The sequence below is a fragment of the Bombyx mandarina genome, chromosome 21, assembly GCF_030267445.1.
Source record: "Bombyx mandarina strain Sakado chromosome 21, ASM3026744v2".
In the NCBI taxonomy this organism is placed as follows: Eukaryota; Metazoa; Arthropoda; class Insecta; order Lepidoptera; family Bombycidae; genus Bombyx; species Bombyx mandarina.
This window is the reverse complement of record NC_143227.1, coordinates 9,472,441-9,495,941: the sequence shown is the minus strand read 5'-3', so window position 1 is coordinate 9,495,941 and position 23,501 is coordinate 9,472,441. Positions and strand designations below refer to the sequence as shown.

Below are 23,501 nucleotides of genomic sequence, written 5' to 3'. Positions count from 1 at the left end.
TACATATCTACACACACACATTATCTACTTGTATAGGATGCGACACCGAAGAAAATTTATTGATTTTAAATAACTTTAAACTATTGATAAACGATTATATAAAATACGACTTGCTTTATTGACAATGAGGTCAACGTTGCGCATAAGATACTATACTCTTACGCATATTATTTGTCGTTCGTCCAAACCTAATGTGGGAATATGATTGTATAAGTGACTTGATAGCGGTGGTGGGGGAATCCCAAGTTAACTTATATAGCTTCTTTCACGTTGTCTATATTGTGATGTCTATGGACACTGGTGATGACTTTATATCAGACGAGCCGTGACCATATTTTTTTTATTTTTTTTATTGCATAGATGGGTGGACGTGCTCACAGCCCACCTGGTGTTAAGTGGTTACTGGAGTCCATAGACATCTACGACGTAAATGCGCCACCCACCTTGAGATATAAGTTCTAAGGTCTCAAGTATAGTTGCCATTAACGGCAATTTAAAAAACATATAAGTAGTATAAAACAGGCTTACAGCATTATTCTCTTCCACGTACACTGAATCTCTAAAATTTCTATAGTTTTTCTGAAGCCCTACGGCATGTCCAGTTTCAAAAGGGCTTTTCCACACACTTTTCATTATGTAGGGTGTGTGTTCTTCTGTGTATTGAGGCAATACTAATTTAAAAAAAAATGATATTCTAATAAACGTTAAAGGGGAGGTCTTGACAACAGATATGAATGCGATAAAATAAATTCTTTTATGATCTGATGATCTATCTGATGATCTGTTGTTAATATAATTGATAATATTAATTTCTTTGGTAAATATCCGGGAAAAGCTTTGCTCCGATCTTAATTTCGTATAATGGAATGCCGAACATCTTTTATTTGTTTATAAGTTGAGAGAGCACACAGACATTAAGAAGTGAATGCACGCCCTCATCGTGGGAAACGAATGAGGGTGTCAATAGTTCTGTAATACGGTTGCCTTAGCCTTCGGACCGGAACATTTTAATACTTCGCTGCTGATATTGATAGATTGTGCTACCTACCCGTGTGGGATCGCTACGCCTTGCGTCTAGTAATATTTGAATTAGGAAATTAGTGGTTGGGGATAGGTTAAGTTTGGAAGGGATGAGGTAATTGAGGAGAGGATGTTGTCACTACGGTTAAATAGAGTGATTGCTTGAAGTAGCTAGAAGTGAACGTGTCACGAATATGCAATCTGTTTCCCCTTATTGTCGAAATAGTCGGGCAAACTTATTTTCATTATCGGATTGTCTGATTTATTATCTGTTACGCTTCTACCGTTTTTAGTAGTATATATTTTTATTTTTAGGGTTGGCTGTGTGTATGGCACTGCAACACAGCAACTCCTACCCACCACCTGGCCTTCTCCCCGGACGGAGTTCTGTTTGCAACATCTGGTGTCAATGATAGGCTTGTCAAGATATGGTACCAGAATAAAGGTTCGGTTTTTGAATATTTTTTTTAATAACGTTCATCTGGCTCTATACCAATTCTGATATACATATAGTAGTAATAGAAAATACGAGGATAAAGTCTCATTCGTGATATTTTTTGTGTTTAATTTCGATGCTCATTATTTGGTTAATAATAATAAATAACAAATCATAATCGGGGTTCAACATCTAAATTGTTCATAATATGATATCATAATTCATATTTTAAAGGGTATAAGGAAGAGTTTAGGGAATAGCATATTTAAAACTTCTTCTGTTAAACTATCTAGAATTAATAATATTTTCAACAAAAGAAATTATATAGGCCTCAATAAAGAAATTATATAGGCATCAAACCTCTGAAAACAGGATATTCCTCTGAAAAGGCAATGTTTTTTTTAGTTCTCGTCCAGGCCCAAGGAGAGCACGCTTCACCAGAGCTAAACTACACTTTCATATACGTTGCCCATCCTAGAGCTGTGACGCATCTGTCTTGGAGGAAAACCAGCAAGTATATGCCGAAGTAAGTTCACAGTTGATAAGAAAAATTGTAACGTTATATACAGGGTGTAAAATTTAGAATTCAATAATTTTACAATTGATTTTTTTGTGCGACCTTTGAATCGGCGGATCATCTTCCCACGTATTGGTAATATAAGATGAGTATGCGAGATTTGAATGCAATTTTTTTCTATACCTATTTGTTGGTATGCTATGGGGCTATTACAGATTCGCGCGAACGCTTAGGTGAGCTCCCGGGCTCAAGTTAAGAGGTTTTGCTATCACTAGACCCAGCAAATGCATCGCAGAATCTACCATTGGATCGGAATCGCGATCCACTTAGAAGATCCGGCGAAAATGGCAAACGTCACAACCCATATCCCTCAACGTGGGCATTTCACTTTTTTGGCTAACAGATAAAACTGTGCCTGTAACATTTGATTTTTTCTTATTGCTTAGATGGGTGGACGAGCTCACAGCCCACCTGGTGTTAAGCGGTTACTGGAGCCCACAGACATCTACAACGTAAATGCGCTAATCACCTTGAGATATAAGTTCTAAGGTCTCAGTATAGTTACGGCTGCCCCGCCCTTCAAATCGAAACGCATTACTGCTTCACGGCAGAAATAGGCGGGGCGGTGGTATCTACCCGTGCGGACTCACAAGACGTCCTACCACCAGTAGATTGATTTATTAACCCTTTGACTGCCGTGTAGGTCACCGGTACCCTACGCGGCGCACTGAAGTAATTATCTCGATTTCAGTTACCTAGACGCCTGGATTTCCTAATTTTGCCTTCTTTTGTTTGTACATGCTTTAGTCCTTTAGGACTTTTTGAAATAGACTCTTTCTCCGTAGCATCGGATTCATCGTTTCCGGAGTCTAAAAGATATTACGGCGCCTTAGTAAAAAAAAAAGAGAAAAATCGACATTACTTCAGTGCGCCACGTGAGGTACATGTGACCTGCATGGCAGTCAAAGGGTTAATTACCGTAAAACCTGTTTAGGGGCAGCGTGGGTAACGTGTTAGTGACGTCATGCGTGGACAACATCTGCCGCGTGTGGGCGGAGACGCTCATCCCGGAGGACGAGTGGGGCGGCGGCTGCGCCTCCTCGCAGTCGCGCTCCCCGCCGCGCCGCCAGCGAGCCACGCACCGACACAAGCACCGCTTCATGCAGCGCTTGAAGCACATGAAGTTAGTGTACCACGACTATACACTTACATACAACTGCATTAGTATCATTCATATATTTATTGACAGAACTAGTTGACCCGGCAGACTTCGTATTAAGACGTCATATAATTTTCACGCTTCAAAAGACTGTGATGATGTTTGAAACCAATCACTTTTGGTAATTTTTTCTAATGAGCGATATCATAATATCTCTGTTGGGATAAAATAATGAGTATACAATTAATTTTTTTAAGTTATTATTTTCCACGATTCATATGAAGACAAGTTCAAAACTTTCGTAATTAATAAAAAACAATTATTATTTACTAGCTGACCCGGCAGACTTCGTAGTGCTTCAATCGATAAATAAAAAACCTAAACTTTTGTATAAAATAAACTTGAAACAAACAAAAGGAATCCGTTCGACGGGGGACACGTCAAAGGAAAAACAAAATTGTTATTTTTATTTAATTCCGAGCATTTTCATATTTATCTATCTTTTAAACCTTCTCTGGACTTCCACAAATAAATCAAGACCAAAATTAAGCCAAATCGGTCCGGCCGCTCTCGTGTTTTAGCGAGACTAACGAACAGCAATTCATTTTTATTTATTTCAGAATACAAATGGTGACAAAAATGTGTTCTCCCTACATCGTCTTGTGTGTTGATTTATATTGTACTATATTGTTGCCAGATTAAGATCTGAATTACTTCGATAAGGCTATGTGTCATGATAATCGCCTTATCGTTGCCGCCGCTGACTACTCCCCGAATCCTGATCATGCAGGAGCCAGTCACCGTCGACGCCCTAGACACGTCCTTACGGATCCATCAGATCCAATAACCTTTGCATTAGATGCCTTCAGTTCTAATACTAGGGGCAGGCTTAGGGACCCCGGTAAACGTACTCGTCGAACTCGACAAAGAGGTCGACGTGCAACCTAACCCATGCATCAGCCCGCTGAGTTTCTCGCCGGATCTTCTCACCGGGTCGCGATTCCGATCCGGTAGTAGATTCATTCGCGAAACAATTGCTCTTGAGTTGTTAGGTCTCCTTCGGAGGCGCTCGGGCAGTTGTTAGCAAATCCCGCCCCTCTTGGCTGAGCCTTTGCTCGCCCACCTGTCCTGGTGAAACTGGAAAGGCCTTCGGGCCACCAGTAAACTTTCAATCATAAAAAAAAAAAAAAAAAATCTGAACCTTGTTCGCCGAAAAAATAGCTTATGGATTATTAAAATTTATTTCAGAACATGTTTCCATATAAGACGAAACGCGCAGTCTTCCAAGCAACCCGGAGCTCCGATTCCCACTCTCCCTTCCACATACAGCGCTCACGATTTTCATAATCCGTACCACGCCTACACTTATACTGGTGGTAAGTTGCAATTTCATTTTGTGACTTTAGAAAACTTTAAAAATCGTGAAGTCGTCGTGGCCTAAAGGTGGGTGGCAGATTTACGTTCTAGATGTCTATGGGCTCCAGTAACCACTTAACACCAGGTGGGCTGTGAGCTCGTCCACCCATCTAAGAAATTTTTTTTTTTTTTTAAATTGATGTGACAATTCCAGGTCTACATTTCCACTTAGCGGCTTCCATAAACGCGGAGACAGACATTCCGTTAGTTCCGTCCTTGTCCGGGGGAGGGCGGTTTATACTGCACTGGCTTCACAACAAAGAGATGCACTTCACCAGCCAGGCCGAAGCTATACTACACGATCTGACTAAGAAAGTGAGTCTGTCTCGATTTAATATTAAGGACAGCAACGCCGCTATTAATTTTTATCATAGTTTATTCTATAGGTTGATCTCAGTAAAAATATATTTTTATACTTAAGCGATTTGTGTACATTTCAATCGCATCGAAACAAACAGGAAGGAATCGGAAGGTATCAAAACATTGTTATAGTTATTCGTTTTGCACCCAAAACATAGCCGCTACGAAAGAAATTTATTCTTATTATTTAGTACATTAATTTATTAGAAACGTGTACATAGATACAGAATTTATTGATTTGAAATTAATGTTAACATTAATAATGGTAATTACCGGTTTCGTTGTCATAGATATTAGATAAAGAAGAAACAGACGAAGGAGGTTCCGGTTCAGATCAAACGGCACATCCGGATGGAGAGAATGACGGCAGTATGTACAATTAAATGATAAAAGTATATTTGCTACAGCTACCTATATAAACTTCCTGAAGTAGTATCAGATTTTTAAACTTTTATCAGATATAACCCACAAAACTTTTTGGATCGAAGTTCCTTAACAAGGTTTGGGTGGTGAAAATCATCAAAAAGAAATAACTAAAAAGTGCAATATTCCAAGTCCGTCACTTTAATCATAAACAAATATGACCTTAAAGTATAACTTGCTTAATAAAATTGCTCGCGTATTAAAACTCGCTTACGATAAAAACGCCGATGCGATATCCCTTTAATCTGTTTTGTAAACTTGATCTTATTAGGATTAAAAACGATTAGTTGCTGTCATACACAGATATATGTATAATACAAAACTCGATCTTATAAAAGTAGTCTCTGAGACGAAATTAAAATATCGAATACAATTCATTACATTTTATGGAATTTGAACTAACTTTGATGGAATGAAAATTTAAACTCACAATGGAATTTTTCATATAAAACACGACACGCAAGAGCTTAGAAGCGAGCGATCCTGTCGTAAACCAGACGGATATAGATTCGGCATGAGATATGGAAAGTAAGGAACTTCGTTCCTGATGGGGTCCTCCCGAAGGCATATTTTATATTAATTATGAAATTTTTATATTAATTATGTATTTTCAAACTAAACGCAAAGATTATTTTAACATAAAACATATTACGACGATGGATGAAAGATGTGATGGATAGCTTTTTATTTGCTTATCTGATCATTCCATGCCGCTTAGGACATAGGCGGCCTAGTCATCATTTGACAAAAATACAGTCTGAGGATAACAGCAATAGTGATGAGCCCCCAGGTAATATCGATAACAGAGAACATGACACATTAGACCACATTACGTATTAAATTAAAAACGCTTACAAAAAGACTTTTGTTCTGTTGTCTTTGTTATGCGGATAGGATTATTTCACAGGTAATTTACACGTATCTGTAATAGAGAAGAGGTCCATTTTTTATATATATATCCATAGTTACTAATCTCCCAACTTAACTCGAAACATTATCACTATGCATTATAATTAAAGTTAAATAGAAAAATAAGCTATTTTCATTTCGCAGCCCATAACTGAATAGTAAAATTTACCACGTTAAACGAACAAAACAGTAACATATATTATTATGTACATATTATTGAAATTTCATCGATTCACTCAGTAGCCAGTGTCTTCGTAGGCAATAAAATCGTATACAAAAGCTGAAAAGTGATTATAGTTCATTTGGTCACAGCTACTTTATTAACTATTCTAATTAAACAACACAGTTCTTAGCACTGTTGTTGCGCTTTATTTTAAGGAAACACATTAATGAATTAAACATATTATATGTATTTAACATGATATTTATAAGTGTTGATTTATGATCATATGTACGTATGTATATGTGCGAATTATCTTCAGATATGAAGTCTCAATTGAATTGCATAAAAACTGGTCCAACCTTCAAAACCAGACCGCATCAATATTCCACGATAAAAATTTACGGAATATTAGTGTTTATTTTTGCGAACCAATAATATTTGTAAATAATTTTGAATTCTTTAAGTTTCTCATTGTTAATGGTGAATATATATTTTTTTATCTATCTGCTATTACATAACGTAATTTATGTCAATGTGTACTTCGGTTTTAAATAAAAAATACATATTATTGATTTCTATGTTTAACAGCTACCGGCAACCATAGTCATCCGAGTTTATCGAACACAACATCAATAAACTCAATAGCGACCGACGTCACGTGCACCCATCTCCCGGACTCGCTTGACGCTAAAATCGAAGTGCTACTTCGGGACTGGCATCAAAGTCCTGATTTGCTTTTCTCGATACATCCCGTCGATGGAAGCTTTCTTATATGGTAAGTTCATTGTTTTCATCAAATCTAATATATTAAGTTAATTTTCAATTTTATTTTAAAGATATACGGTTTCAAGTCGAAACGCATACACATACCTTTCACACTTATTTAATTTATGAAAAAAACATAAGCATGTAAAGTTATTTCTGCAAAGCGTTTATTAACGAAAACTGAAAAACAATAATAACAACATAACCTTAGAAGCGATTGTTATGTATTTAATTTGTTATTACTAGAATCTAAACACCATTAACACTATGCTCGTGCTTTAACAGTTATAGTATGTAGGCAGACGAGCACGGCCCACCTGATGGTGAGTGTTTACCGTCGCCCATGAACTGCAGCAATGCCACGGGCACAGCCAAGCCCCTGCCTACCGATACTTTCCTGAAAGTCGTCGGTTAGTAATGTGAAGTGTGTTGGAAAATTCTAAGAATTGGCGTTTTCGCAACGTAATGATCCTAGGGTTGTGCTTTTTTTTTTTTTTAAGGGATTTTATGTCCTGGTAACTAAGACCTTTAAGTTATGTTTTATTGTAATTTATATTCTTATATTTATGAAAAATGATAATATGGAGTGAAATGAAATGATATGAAATGAAATGAGATGAGATGATATGAGATGAAATACAATCTCAGTAAAATGGTGGTCATTTATTGAGATTTTTTCAGTGAACTTTTTGGAGGATCCCGAGAAGCTACGTCCAGCAGCTTGTTTCATTTTCCCACATTTGTGCACTTTCACAGATAATAAACAGTTAATAAACCACCGTTATTACACATTTAAACCATACAACTTCACTTCTCGCGTTCCCGTCAAAAAATCGTTTTCGCAACGTACGGGCTTGTGTTGTGCTTGTTAACTCACCTGCCAGAGACCAATGAACAATTTCGAAACGAATAAATCGTGCAGGGTTTGCGAATGGCTCGACGAGTTGCAAGCGGGCGCGATCCGGCAAGCGCAGGTATCGTTTTCTGCTCGCATCCCGTGCGCCTTCCCGCTGGGCGACGCCACCACCATGTGCACGCCGGCCGCGCTCTACCACGCCGCCGCGCAGCCGCTCTACGTCAGGCACAGAACGAAGCCGGTCGTACCAGGTATAGCTATGAATTATATAGCCTTTATTACCAATATCCATTCTTATATTTATATTATAATTTGAAATTAAAGAGATTGACATATTACAAAAAAAAAAAACTTATTATTCCCACTGAAAACTACACTGACCCTTTTCCTTGAACACTCGAGCGAAGCCACGGGTAATAGCTCATACAGTAATAAAAGTTTGGTTGTGACTTATGCCATTAGTCCTAAAACTTCCCCACCTTTTGTAGTAGTTTCTCTGAATTCATTATATAACTCAACTCTGTTATGCCTGTTCTGCTATGTTTAGTCTCGGGTTCTAAATCACTACTTTATGGTTAACATAGGAGCTATGCTACCTAGTCGGATAACGGTCAAAAGAAGAAAAGAAAGAACCCACAATTTTCAAAATACTACTACCATACTACTCGCAATGTAGGTAAACATAGCGCTTATAAAACATATCATATGGCTCTGATAAAACTATAAAAATCGTCTGTGCTGAGGTAGTTGTAACGTTTTTCACTTTTCTTTTCATGCTTTGTTGATTCGCTTCGATGACTCAAATAATTTAGACACGATTCCACAATCCAACAGCATTCATAGTGATAGGATAAGAATTAAAGCATTAATGGGTAGACAGGTAAGATGATAGGAAATTATTGAAGTTATACTTTTTTAGGCGCGCTATGAAAAATTGTTGAGAGTGAAATTTTACGATGCGCGCGCACCGTGACACAAAATTAACAAAATGAAGTTGCCCACTAAATCGCTCATTACAATACGACCGACGTAACTTGGCGAGTCTGAATATAGCCGCAGGTGAACTTTCCGAACCGTACCGAGAATTAGCGAATCTATACGATGTCAAGAAAAGGGATGTCTAATATGCGTGCTTGAGGATGCTGTTTAATCGATTTTTTTTCAAATTGATTAAAATTTACATAAAAAAAAGGAAATAAATTTAATAAAAATAAAGTATAACTTCTTACGCGTGTACTTATGTACGCCATAAGTACACGCACCCTTTTTTATGAGTAGTTCAAGGAGGCCGGTGTTACATTCTCGTATTTTCCGAAAATTGTCATTAACATAGAACATCTAGGTTAGAGAAACCTCATTTAATAATTAACCAAAAATATAGGTCAACAACAGCAAACCGAAACCGTAACGACTCCGTTAGCAAGTGTTCAAGAAGAGAAAGAAGAAAACGAGTGGCCTAAAGCCGAGGAGCAAACCGAAGCCCAGGAAAATGGTAAGAACTGTTTCACAGGTGATCTTAACGATGAATAATCGGGATACACAGCCACCCGGCCCCAAGTTAGGATTCCATGTTTTTTTAAATATATTTATAAGGTTGAACAAAATCACAGCTTACATGGCGTTAAGGGTCAGTTTTTACAATACAACGGCTGCCTCACCTTTCAAGCCGAACCGCATTACTGATTCACGGTAGAAATAGGCATAGTAGGAGCCCTATAGAAACCGGAAAATGATATACATACATAATAAAATACTAAATAAATAGCAAGATATTACTCTAATACCTTGTATAATAAATACATATAAACATATATTTCGACAATCCGGTTGGGATGGGATGAAATAATGTCTCAGTAAAATGGTGGTTACTTACTAAAATCTCATTGGACTTTCTTGAAGAATTCGAGAAGCTACGTCCAGTAACTTCATTTCATTTTTCCGCAGTTGTGCCTTTCACAGGTGCTAAACATTTAAACCTGAAGATACACTAAATGAACAGAACTTATATTGCATTATAATTTAATAGGGAACCTAGAAGAAAATAACAACGACATGCAGCGGAAGACGAGCGTAACAAACGAAGACGTCGGAGAGAATCAAGAAGGCGATGTGTTAGATTCGGCCCCCGTCATCTCCATGGTCACCAACCACACCAATGGCACTCTGAACTTATGGCAGCTGACATTCGACGACAAATCGAAATTTTCACAGGTTGGACCTTTTTAATACGCCTTTATTAGCTTCAGACGTACCTATGTATGTTTGTAACGGAATCATTGAACATGATTTTAACTCCCTTCAAAACGTCGGATTAACTCGAAATTTGGTATACTTATAGGGACCGATGACAATTCAATATAAAAAAAAATATATTGAAAAAATTGAAATTCAACTAAAAAATTAAAATTAAATAATAGTTCAAAAAAAACTAAGAAAATACGCTTGATTTTCAGGATATTATCAAAATAACCCTTCTACTCATATCTGTTCATAAAATATTTATAACTACTGATACCATGCACTCCACGCTTTTTTTATTACAATAAAATATTTTTTTCTGATACTATTGAAATTCAAATTTATTAAAATTTATTTTCAATTTTTTAGTTGGCTTTTCCGTAAAAGCGTATTTTGTTAGTTTTTTTAAACTATTATTGATTTTAAATTGTCTTTAAAGATATCAGACAATTTCAATAAATAAATATAATGTATTTGGTGACATTTCAGGTGCTGTCTATAGGTCACGCGTCGAGAGCATCCGGTCACAGATTTAGAGTAAACGACATCACTTGCCATCCAGTATTACCTCTGTTACTAACAACGAGTCATCATAATATATCTGGTTAGTTGTACTTTTTTAGAACACACCATGTTCGCTTTGTGAGAGATAGTTTTTTTGGCTCAACAAAATTTTTGGAATTTTAATACAATTGATTAATTATAGGTAAATACTAGCGGCCCGCTCCGGCTCCGCTCGGGTCTTTAACAAAAATTTCAACGATATTTGACGTTATTTTATTTTTTTAAATAAAGGAACACTTATTGCGGCATAACTATAATAGTTAGATATATGCTGTCCCGACACTTTTTGTAAATAATAATGTGTTCTACAAAGTCGTAGTACATTATTTTATTCCATCATCAATAGTTTTCGCAGGGCACGCGATGTAAAGAATATTTTAGGTAATTTTTTTACACCTCGGATTACATTAATGGAGTTTTAGTAAGGATCCCTAATTTTTTTCAAAAAAGATTAGAGCCTATGTCACTCGGGAATAGTGTAGCTTCCAAAAAGTGAAAGAATTTTTCAAATCGGTTCAGTACTTTCGGAGCCAATTGAATACAAACAAACAAATCTTTCCTCTTTATAATATTAGTATAGATAACATATGTCGTTCGATTATCTACTAATAATTTGATCTTTTGAGTAGTTAGTCTAACATATTTATTTGTGCTGTTCTTAAAATCACAGATTCGCGTATGGAAAAACTGATCAAATTTATTTGAATTTAGAATATTTTTTCTCTCTAAGCATCTGTAATTTTTGTATATACTATGACATTGGCAAAATCCATGCCTAAGGCGTTGAAGCCATTCCTTTATAAAATAAATAAGTAAGATCACTCAAAGGAAAGTTATTTCAAAATGTATATTAGTTTTTTTTTTGTTATTGTTTAGATGGGTGGACGATCTCACAGCCCACTTGGTCTTGAGTAGTTACTGGAGCCCATAGACCTCTACAACGTAAATCCGCCACCCACCATGAGATATAAGTTCTAAGGTCTCAGTATAATTACAACGGCTGCCCCACCCTTCAAACCGACACGCATTACTGCTTCACGGTAGAAATAGGCAGGGTGGTGGTACCTACCCGTGCGGACTTACAATAGGTCCTACCAACAGTATATACTGTGACATTGGTAAAATCAATATCTAAGACGTTGGAGTCATTGCTTTATAAAAAAAAATATAAGATCACTTAATGTATGTTTGATAACAGACAGCAACAGAGACCATCACAAGTTCGAGGACGACACGGCGGCGGGCGGGCTGTGCTCGGAGCTGATCATGTGGCGCGTGGAGTGCGTGGGCCCGCTCGGCAAGTCGGGCGGCGTGTCCGAGCTGGCGCGGGTCAACTCGCCGCACCTGTCCGCCTTCAGCAACGTCGCCTGGCTGCCCACGCTGTTGCCGAGGTGAGGCCCGATTGGTGTTACGAGCCATCGTTGAAATGGACCTTCTAGAACCGCTATTGGTTTTGAAATTAAATTTCGTATCGTTGCAATTTGAAAGTCGATAAAATGAAAACGAGCAATATAAAATTTTGCCTTCGGGAAAATGAGATTAAATACCCTAAAAGTTTCACCTTTACTGCGCGTGAATTTTACACGTTTCTGTTTTGAGGATTAGCATACTACAAGAATATAATAGAAATATTCAAGGATTAGTATATTTATGTATGACAAAGTAAATAGACCCAATGTAATGAGACTTGGACGGATTACACCATTTTAGGTCCGCTTAAACTCGTATGGTGTGATTTTTTCCAACTACACGAGTAGTTATGTATTCGTGTTTAACCCACCCTATTAGAACAATTATAATGAAATGGAGAATTCGATCTCATGACTCAAAATGAGTAGTGGTTTGGGCTGGGAGGCCATAGGCAAAATAGCGTAGACGATCAACGTCAGCTGATTCATTTCAGACTATTTTGTTTTTAAGCTTGTTGTGCTTACCGCAGATACCTCTAACCTCTTGCTAATATTGGCACAAATAATTTTAAATACCGTTGATAACAACAGCGTTGTTCAGTGTTTTTATTTTATTAACATTCAACCATACAATCGTTTGGAACCTCTGGGTCTTCGGATGGACTTCGGTTTCCTCTGTATTTTGTACCGTATGTGCTATGGGGAGTGCTCTGAGGAATTGTTTGAGATGATACCATCATCTCTTTTTTATCATCGTACCGCCCGCAACCAGAGTAGAGTTCATCCATACTACTTGGAGCCACTGCGGTCATTCACAGTGCGTTTCCAAAGATATTTTTTGCCATGTACCATCCGGATTTGGAATGAGCTCCCCTCCACGGTGTTTCCCGATCGCTATGACATACCCTTCTTCAAACGAGGCTTGTGGAGAATACTTAACGGTAGGCAGCGGCTTGGCTCTGCCCCTGGCATTGTTGAAGTCCGCGACGGTAACCACTCACCATCAGGTGGGCCGTATGCTCGTCTGTCTACAAGGCAATAAATAAATAAAAATTGATTTTTTATGCAGCACTACTCTGGGAAACTTGTCCAATTCTCCGTCAGCGTGCTTCGTGGCTAGCGACGGCGAGAGTCTACGCGTGTTCCAAGCTGTGATCGACGCACGAACGTTGCTGGCTGAGATCGCTACTTCTGAAAGACGCCACAAAGATACAACAGTAATTATTTTTAACGAAACCTATATTTGTTTTTAATATAATGTTACGCGCTGGGGTTCGGGGTAAATAAAATTCTACCGAAATAAAACTTAAAAACTGTATTCAACACTTAAAACACTCAACAAACACTATAAAACTCTCAATTCGCTTGTTCCGCTTTGCTTCAGGTGATCCGTTCGCTGTTTCGCTTCGAGTAGTTCCGATTACTGACTGGCTGCTGCCATCCAATGTGCAACGCTTTTATAGTCGATACCACATCCCTAGAATTATCGAGGATATTCCACACATCTCTAGTATTGTTTCCGCTATCTGACAATAGATGGCGTTGTACTTCTCGAGCGTTCTAGGTGCTACTAGATCATTCGGTATTCGTTCGACTATTCGGCGATAGATGGCGTTACTCTTGCCGTCGTAACAATAATAAAGAAAAGGGCTTGTCTAAGACATTGTTTTTTCGTGCAGCTACCTGACACAATGTCAGTGTCGTCTGACTCGACGTTAGAAGAGGCTGGTGGTGGGATACCCCTACACGATCGCATCAAGATCGTGTCGCAGCAGTCCACGGCGCGGCCCGGCGCCATCATACAGCTGCACGCCATCGCGGACGCGACGCACGACTGGCACAACACGCAGCTGCTGCACGTATTCCAGGAACAACTAATTACAGGTTCGCTTAATACTGAAAAAAAATACATGGAAATTTTGTTACCATAGTAAAGGTCTTCAACATTAGAAAAAAATATAATGTTTGGTATTTTTTTTATCAGAGACCTGGTTATGTTTATCTCACAGTACATACGACTATTAAATTTTTATTTAGGTTTGTTATGCTCATTTTGAAGAGGAAAGTTCTTCATGTTTAAAAAAAGAATGGAAATCATTTTTCCCCCTACCTAATCGCTGGTACTATAAGGAGCTGTTCCAGCTATTCTCGGACGGGTAATATCATCAAAGCTCGTCAATAGCTATAAAAAATTAGAACTAATTCAACAAAGGCTTGAATAGCAAGTTGAACTAAAAAAAACTTTTTTTAATCTTGTTGATCTGGTGAAATATGTTGTAACACATAGTGGAAAAGAAGGTACTTAAATATTTTGTATTTTGCTTGTTACAAATAATTAAAAAAAAAGTGTGCGTGCAACTTGGTGCACGTGTATGAAGTGAAACTTCTTTTTCGATGTGTAGTATTGTGGTTTTCTTCATTTTTCATCCTTAAATCAGATTGCTCCTGTAATAGGGAATCTTATAACTTTAAACGAGCAATTCTTGTATATTAATATATATGTATATAATCTGAATTTCGGAAACGGCTCCAACGATTTTCATAAAATTTAGTATACAGGGGATTTCGGGGGCGATAAATCGATCTAGCTACGATTTATTTTCAGAAAATGTTGTTTTATTCGTGTTTTCAATAATAAACTCTTCTCGACATCTATTGGCGAATAATAATAATACTATTTTTCTTAATTGAGGGCAACTAACCGCTTTAAAGACACAACAAGATGGCGTTATCAAAAAAAAACCGAGCAAAGCCCGCTTATCATATAGTGCTGCGTATAATAGATGCGACATCTTCAACATTCTTTTCATGAAATATTGAATGCTACTCGTTGCTAACGTCGCGCTGGCCTGTAACAGGTATACTACGCGCATGCGTTCGAGTGCCACGCATTCGCTCTCGCTCTGTCTTTTTCTAAACGTTAACGCTACCTTGTTAGAAGTCGCATTAGAAGTTTCACTTCAATAACAAACAAATTGCTTGGCGAGCAGGCGAACGCACAATGGCAGACACAGAGAATCCAGATGCGGGCGTGGACGGCTGCGACGTGAACACGATCACCGAGACGGGCCTCGAGGCCATAGTGGACCTCCGTAAAACGGCGGTCTTCAACGAGCCCTTCTACATCGTCGTGCTGGAGCGGACCGACGGCGGCTCCACCGTGCACATGTGGCGGCTCACCGTGTCCTCGCAGGGGGACCCAGCCGGTACCGATCTCATCACCTAAACTACTATCGCCTCCTATCTAGATTCCACTAATTTACAAACTTAACTATAAATGTGGAAAATGAATGAACGAATGAAACTTGAAAATTACTTATCGTACGTCGATTGTACTATAGTAGTAGAATCGTTCTGTAGAGCACCAACAACAACTATACCAGATTATGTTACAATTTTTAATTGTTTTCAGATGATTTAACAAACAGCATGATGTATGTTCCGGATAGTGCCTTAGTGCAGGAAGAAGAGGGCGAGTCTCGTAAGAACTCAGTGTCCATGGACAACGACAGAACTTTACCTCCTCCACAACCAAACTCTCATCTATCTATATCTACCAAAAAGGTAATACCTATTTTTGAAAACTAAAAGTCATAATTTGGGTCCGCACGTTTGTTATTGCTTAGATGAGTGAACAGGCGCTAGCCCACCCGGATTTAGTGGTAACGGGAGCCCATAGACATCAACAGCGTGAATGCCGCCGCCACCTTCAACATGAGTTTTAAATCTCAGCTTTTTAGTACAACGGCTATCCCATCCTTCAAACACAAAGCTCACAAGACGTCCTACCACCAGTACTAATGCAAATTATATTTTTTGTGAGTTTGATCATTACCTTAAACATCCGATAGTTATACTTCGTGTGCCCTATAAGTTTAAATATCACCAAATCATATTATTTAAAGGTATGTGAATGCCCTCTGTCCTTGCCCGATGGAGTTGACGTCATTCACGCAACCCCTGCCGCGGGACACCTGAGTTCAGCCTCGATATACCCAGCGTGCCTGGCTCCTTACATACTGGCAACGGCTTGTTCTGACAGCACTCTAAGGTAAAATAAAATAATAAATATACAACTCTTTGTTACATCACTGATATTACACACCTACGGTTACTTTTTTACAATATGTTTTTCTTGATTTTGAGTTTCGATCTGGATTATTTTGTATTATTTATTCTTTTCTTTTTCAGATTTTGGAGATGCAACGTAACAAACAACGAAAATGACGATTTCGAATATACTTGGAAAGAATGGGAAATGATGAATAAAGACCAAGAATCCACAATAGATATTCCAGGTAAAATACAGTAAAACATATAATTAATGAAAATATGATGAAGATAATTAAGAAATTAAAGAGCGGACAATGAGCGTGGTATGGACATGTGATGCGTAGAGAGGAGATGCATGTGACTAAGAGATGTATGGAAATGGTAGTGCAAGATAGAGAGGGAAGAGGTCGACCGAAGAAGATACGGATGGAGTGTGTGAATGACGATATGCGAGAGAGAGGAGTGAGTGTTGAGATGACGGCTAATAGAAGGGAACGGAAGAGAAAAATTAGCTGTGCCGACCCCACCTAGTGGGATAAGGTAGAGTAAAAGAAGATGATGGAGGTTATACTGTAATTAGTAGCATCGATTGTTTAAAAATGTACCTAAATAGCTTGTCGTGATGACCGTGGACAGGTCAGCCCCTGCACATCAGCGCCGCGTACTCGGGGCGCATCGCGTGCGCGTACAAGTGCGGGAGGTCGTTCACCCGGCCGAAGGCGAGCAGCGCGGCCGCCAGCACCAGCCCGGACGCGCGCTTCGTGAACCTCTGCGTGTGCGTGTACGAGTGCGAGAGCACGGGCGGCGCCGAGTGGCTGCTGGAGGACACCATCCCGCTGCGGAACGTCAGTCTGCCGCGCGTGGGCGTCGGCGCCGACACGCAGATCGACTTGTCCTATCTCAACGATACGTCCTTCATGCAGAAGAAGCAACGGCTAAATCAAGTCAGTAAATAATATCGACTAATATTATACGTACTTTTCTATATATTAATACGTGAAGCAAAAACTTTGTACCACTTTTTACGCAAATTGCGCGGACGGAGGAAAATAAAATTTCCCACACTTATAGGGAGTATAGAGAAGGAGTGCAGAATGTTCATATTTTTTTAAATTATGCATAAAAAATACATTAAATCAATAAAAAAAAACTACCATGTATTTGACACACACACACGCATGCATACTATTTGTTTATTGTCCAACTTTTCTTATTGCTTATAGTATGTGGTCAAACTGAGAATAGATTAAATATTGTTTGTCTTTATTAATATTTGTGTAAAGTGTAGTCTTGGCGAAATCTGTAATTATAGAAGTATAATAAATAGTCTTTATCAATAGAATCATAATAGTGTACAAACTTATAATTTCAATTAATTATAGTCGAATTTCGACTTCCGGGCGATTATTAGTATGTACTTTAAACGCTTAATTTCCTGTTCAGGTTCTTCAAACGTTGTCATCTGACGAAAGTCGAAACGGTCGCAACGGGGAAGGCGACTCGGGTAAATCGGCTGGACTTCTGGCGGTACCCTCGTTCAGTACTCTACAATCATTACGTAGAAGCATTATGGAGAATGGTAACACCTGTCCTTTGACACAAAAACACCTTGTACAACTAGACTGGGTGTCAAAGGAGGATGGATCGCACATATTGACGGTGGCAGTCGGATCTAGAGTGTTGTTGTTCACACCGGTTTCTAGTGATCTCGCACAGGCTAACTTGAAGGTCAGTTAATCAGATTCATGTCAATTTTAAACTTGCTTTAACAAAAAAAAAAACCAGTACATATTTTATGATTGTTTTTTTAACGGCAGGCCATGAAGGAATCAATAAACAACAATCGTCCTATATTGCGGAAGGCGTCGTCATTAGCGGCTCCGCTGTTTGTTGAAGAGATACGATGGATGCAGCTTCGGCGTATCGAATTGAAAACGGCAGACGGCCTGCCCCCTCTCCCTATGCAAATATCGTGGGTAAGGGACGGTATACTAGTCGTCGGAATGGACTCGGAAATGCACGTGTATTCCCAATGGAAGCCAGAGAATCCACAGACGGCGGCAGGACAGATTGGAGCGCCGGTAAGAATCTTTCTTTTTTTTAAATCAATAACTAGAAAGTAGATTTTTCGGTGTATTGCTGTCTTCATGGTGGTACATACCCGTGCGAGTTTGTTATACGCCTCACGTTAACCGCACCTATCTAGTGTAATAATAAATAAATAAAAATGTGTGGTGTCGTGGGACACCGGATAGGAACGAAGTTCCTTTTTATAAAAATGCTAATTTTAAGTTCTATTCGAGGTATAAAGAAAATAATTACATATTCGGGTATACATTTTTAATTACGATTTTTTTATTGATAAAAATAAAATAAAACTACTTTACAAGGTTATCAACTTTATTTTATTAACATTGATTTATAAAAAATATATAATAAAAATATGCTATTTTTTGTACGTTATTACAAAATTAAGTCGTACACTGTGTGCATTACTAAAAATTTTACGCTACGGACGTTTCTTCCGGTTACCCCTCCGCACCATCCCATAAGGAAATTTGTTCCAAAAATGTGTATATCCAGATGGATCTGATTTAGTAAATGCCAATAAATGTCTTAGGAATTGGAAGAAGGCAGTGAATCTCGAGCCCTCCGAGACTCTGACTTGCGGGTATCAGCGCCCCATCTGCAACGTGTCTCCTCCATCAACCTGCAGCTGCTGGAGCGTGACGCGAGGAGACGAAACAAGACGCAGCCTGACCAGCCACAGGTGGATATCTAAGACCAAAATGAAATTTAAGCGAATTTTCAATTCAATTGACCAATTGATAAAATTTCAATAGCTATTTTTTTTATTACAATACATCTTTTATTATCATTAGGTTTCCGTTTAAGGACAGTTGTAATAGTTATATGTTGAATTTAAGAAAACAGTTCGGAATTCCTGAGACGCGAATCTAATTAAAGATGATGTTTATGTCCGGCATATAGTAAACACTTTTCTTATACTAAAAAAGTTTCGGGCAAGGTACGTCATCGCGCTTAGTTGTAAAATACTATTTTGAGTGATTGTGGTGTTTCTAGCCGCTACTAGACTACATGCCAGACTACGGATTGTTCGAAGCGTCGCAGATGGCGTGCCCCGTCCTGCCTCAGTATCATCCCAAACAACTCATGGAACTACTCAACAGCGGCAAAATACGATGGGTCAAAGCAATTCTTGCGCATCTCGTCAGGTAAACAATTATATAACTAAATCTATTTTACCTATTAGGTTAGTCTTCTATAGGACTGGATTTTTTTGACCAACAATCATTAAATCCATAAAGAAAGTTATTAACGAAAGAAAAGTCAAAATATATTTCCGTCGACAGATGTATCGGCGGAACATACACTGGTCGTAGTTCGACAGGAGACGAGGACAGTTTGTCCAGACAGGTATTTTAAACTAACGCTAATTTGTCACTACAGATAAATTACTCATTTTCTATCTTAAGAATTCAGATGCAAGAAAATGAGTGGCAAGCTTTAAAACGCGCACATTGTGTTAAACATAACATTTATAGATCACAAAATTCAACGCTTTTCGGCATTTATCAGCGTTGCATTCAGATTGCCAACGTGTCGTGACATCAACGCATTGCATTTTATGCATTCCGCTTCCTGGCATGCGAATGGATACGTCATAGATTGACACACGTATTGTATATCCGACATTTTATTTCCAAATTTCACTCACGACATCAAATCAAAAGTATTTGTTGGGAGCAAGATAGAAAGTAAGATATATCTGCATAGGTTTTTTTTTCAATCTGTATACATATTATTGTAATTTTTTTACAAAATATATAAATGCAATATAAAAAAAAGTACAGTGTCGTATATGTTGTAAATATGCAATGTGAGTCTCTGTGAGTGTACGACGTGTGGAGTGCATGTGGGCGGTTGTTGCAGCGCGGCTGGTCTCGCTCGCGCACTCTGTCCGTGTCGTTCGCCGCCGGCGCCGCTTCGCCGCTAGATGGCGTTGCACAGGTAAATTAAATTTTGTACATGAATGAACAAGATAATCTACGAAATGTTCACTTTGAGAAGGCGGCACGACATGAGAACCCTTTTGTCGTGGCCGCTGGAAACTATATACCCGATCCTGTAGACCGAGTGGTAAACAATCGACGTCGCCTAAAGCACGTCATTACGGGTCCTCCAGATCCATTAACGGTGTTCTTAGGCACCACAAGCACCGGTCACCGTCCTCGTCGAACCCGTCGCTTGCGACGAAGGGCTCGGCGAGCGAATTAATCCATAGACACAGCCCACTGAGTTTCTCGCCGGATCTTCTCAGTGGGTCGCGTTTCCAATCTGGTGGTAGATTCTGCGAAGCACTGCTCTTGCTGGGGTCAGGTTTAGCAACACTCCGGTTTGAGTCCCGTGAGCTCACCTACACACGTTAGGGCGAAGCTGAAATAGCCTCTCAAGGCTATCAGCATAGGTAGGAAAAAAAAAGACGAAATGTTGACATTTCTAAAAATCAATCGTAAAAGAACAACAAGGTTTCATTTATTCCCAATGTCGATTATGATTGTCGCGAAATTAGAAAGAATCTAATATCATTCGCGTTTTACTTTGTCTTGAAATGAAGCTCAACAAAATTACAACCATTAAATGTTATTATACCACTTTGTCCACATTTATTGTTGCTTTCGTGTAGCTATGTGAAACTCAATGTTCCATGGTCTATGTTTACGTGTCTGTATTGTGGGGGGTGCATTGCTTTTTACGTTTTCAATAATAAGCTAGCTATTTCGGGGTCACGTATATTACAGGTATAGGTAACCACAGTTTCATTCATCATTTTAAAATTTATTAAATTGAATTCCGATTATCACTACATATAACATGTGCACCGTATACTAATATTTTAAACTTTTTATTTATTTAAAAAACGACACATAGTTGCACATTTTGGCTAATGAAATTAAATAAAATAAAAAGTCACTTTTATATGTAATGTTATTTTTTCTGATATTTCTTATTTGATAGTCAAATACAATTCGGACATTTTTAATTATGATAATATATTTAAAAAACATATCTTGGTAAGTTAAAGTAAAACTAGTTAATTTAAATGATATGGAAAAAAGGTTTGATTTAATTAAACATTATTTTTAAGGAATAGTAGATAACGATTAACATGCTGGTACAGATATCAGAGGACGTCCAGTTAGATTACGCGGAAATAACTTCAATACCGCCTTTGCCGTTGTGGACCCTGTTGGTAGCTGACAAGGAGTCTGCGCATCATCCTTCCACTATACAGGAGGCTAAGGTTAGTGTCGACCTTACCTATCTATATAATGTTTATCCTTTATAATTGAACAGTCATAAAAAAGGATAGTAGTTACGTATTTTTTATTATTTATTTATTGCGTAGACGGGTTGACGACGCTCATAGCACACCTGGTGTTGTGGTTACCGAAGCCCATAGACAACTACAACGTATATGCCACCATCCACGTTGAGATATGAGTTCTAAGGTTTGAATATAGTGACAATGGCTGCCCCAAACTGAGACGCATTACTGCTTCGCGGTACAAATAAGCAGGATGGTGGTACCTACCCGTGGGCGTGCGGACTCACAACAGGTCCTATGGTAGAGGGTAAATGGTTTTTTTATCTAGTCGTATCGCACTAATGGACAGCTAAGGAAAATCTTTCAGTTACATTCAAATTTACGCAATATTTGTTAGCACATTAAACTTTTTACATTTGTATGTAAGAAAATGAAAAGAAAATACATAAATGAAATGCACACTAAAAAAGCAGTACTAAATTTTAAACATATTCTTGTTTAGGATTACAATGAATTGTTCGAGGGAACAATGGACACGGATGACGACTTAGACGCTTTACTGCTGGGTGAAGAAAGTGTAGATCGCAGGCCTTCGATGCCGGAACGGCAGCCCCTTTCGCATTTTGGTCCAAGACAAGGTAAATTAAAACAGTAAAATACACTAAAAGTTCTTAATTCACCGGGTTTATGTTCCGTTAAATATGCAGAGAATACAGAAACCGTGAATATTTAATGGTAATTTACGTAAATGAGATTATAAGGATACGTTCCTAAACGATATAATTTTTTTTTATTCTTTATTAGAGCCATACACCTATTAAACACGTATCATTTAAGAACATACTTTAGGCATAGTTGTAATAGGGTCTATTTTACTTTTTATTCGATTATTTGAAGACGCGTTTACAAGAATATTCGGTTGGATACCTACATATCCGAATGCTTTTTACCAATGTGTGTGTACCGATGTACCGATTAGATCAGAATAATAAATCAGAATAAATAAATCTTTAGCGGCTAATTAATATAGGCATGTAATCGCATGTTTTTAATCTGCGAATAGTGAAAACGCGAATGAAGGAAGACAAATTTTTGTCATAAAGAATAGTAGCAGATTGTATAATTTAAACTTACAAAATAAAAAGGGGACAAATTAATTAAGTTCGTGATAGCAGGAACTTCAATACATTTTTACCATGTTATTTCTAATTCACTGTAAACGGTTACCAACATTATAAAATAAATCTGCTGTTTTATTTCTTAACATGGTAGGGTATAATTAAAATTGTCATCAAACACTGGTTAAAGCGTTTCTTAACTTCACACCCTTGTTTACTGAGTTTGGTGTCGCTCTTCTTCTTTTTTCTTCTTTCCTATTACCCTCGGCGGGGATGTAGGACTCGAATCATCCATTTAAATCCTTCCATTTACATCGGTCTTGGGCAGTCTGTTCTAGCTCCTCCCACATCATGCACAAGACACCTAGCTTCTGTTCCACCAGCGACGTCCAGTTCGGTGTCGCACTATTAAAAAACATCTCCATCTAATCTAATCCGCAGGACGTATACTATCGCGTCTCCTGACGCACACGCACCTGCCGGGGCTGAGTTCGTTGGACCAGATGCACCTACTGGCGCTGGCGGACACTGTGTCTACGTGCGACGCGGACTTTGCCGAAAGACTCGCTACGAATGCCCGTGTAGATATTGCACAGGGCACCGGGACAGAAGTATTACCTGGTAAGCTATTTTAACAATACTACTACTACTCTCCTTAGCAGTTTCGGCCACGGCGACCACTTCAAACTCCGTTTCTAATTGTCACGGTGTGTTCGTGTGTGGCTAACATAACCGATCTTATTTC

The 23,501-nt window shown here is 38.4% G+C and overlaps 1 protein-coding gene across 7 annotated transcripts in view; it reads left to right on the top strand.

Annotated features, from left to right (window-relative positions):
• Window positions 1-23,501, top strand: part of Rbcn-3A (rabconnectin-3 alpha) — a 70,906-nt gene that overhangs the window by 7,291 nt on the left and 40,114 nt on the right. For 4 of the 7 annotated variants that reach the window (XM_028171860.2, XM_028171857.2, XM_089736324.1 and 1 more), the window contains exons 5-33: window positions 1,336-1,465; window positions 1,862-1,982; window positions 2,968-3,156; window positions 4,381-4,508; window positions 4,703-4,863; window positions 5,199-5,277; window positions 6,050-6,121; window positions 6,992-7,178; window positions 8,091-8,275; window positions 9,406-9,516; window positions 10,051-10,235; window positions 10,752-10,866; window positions 12,025-12,217; window positions 13,305-13,452; window positions 13,915-14,119; window positions 15,226-15,441; window positions 15,648-15,799; window positions 16,141-16,286; window positions 16,427-16,533; window positions 16,925-17,232; window positions 17,732-18,016; window positions 18,106-18,369; window positions 18,909-19,058; window positions 19,373-19,524; window positions 19,663-19,726; window positions 20,243-20,320; window positions 21,492-21,614; window positions 22,141-22,276; window positions 23,198-23,377. In XM_028171860.2, the coding sequence (XP_028027661.2) occupies window positions 1,336-1,465; window positions 1,862-1,982; window positions 2,968-3,156; window positions 4,381-4,508; window positions 4,703-4,863; window positions 5,199-5,277; window positions 6,050-6,121; window positions 6,992-7,178; window positions 8,091-8,275; window positions 9,406-9,516; window positions 10,051-10,235; window positions 10,752-10,866; window positions 12,025-12,217; window positions 13,305-13,452; window positions 13,915-14,119; window positions 15,226-15,441; window positions 15,648-15,799; window positions 16,141-16,286; window positions 16,427-16,533; window positions 16,925-17,232; window positions 17,732-18,016; window positions 18,106-18,369; window positions 18,909-19,058; window positions 19,373-19,524; window positions 19,663-19,726; window positions 20,243-20,320; window positions 21,492-21,614; window positions 22,141-22,276; window positions 23,198-23,377 (4,570 nt within the window). The remainder of the gene's footprint in view (window positions 1-1,335; window positions 1,466-1,861; window positions 1,983-2,967; window positions 3,157-4,380; window positions 4,509-4,702; window positions 4,864-5,198; window positions 5,278-6,049; window positions 6,122-6,991; window positions 7,179-8,090; window positions 8,276-9,405; window positions 9,517-10,050; window positions 10,236-10,751; window positions 10,867-12,024; window positions 12,218-13,304; window positions 13,453-13,914; window positions 14,120-15,225; window positions 15,442-15,647; window positions 15,800-16,140; window positions 16,287-16,426; window positions 16,534-16,924; window positions 17,233-17,731; window positions 18,017-18,105; window positions 18,370-18,908; window positions 19,059-19,372; window positions 19,525-19,662; window positions 19,727-20,242; window positions 20,321-21,491; window positions 21,615-22,140; window positions 22,277-23,197; window positions 23,378-23,501) is intronic. The other 3 variants (XM_028171858.2, XM_089736322.1, XM_089736323.1) reach the window with 2 other exon arrangements.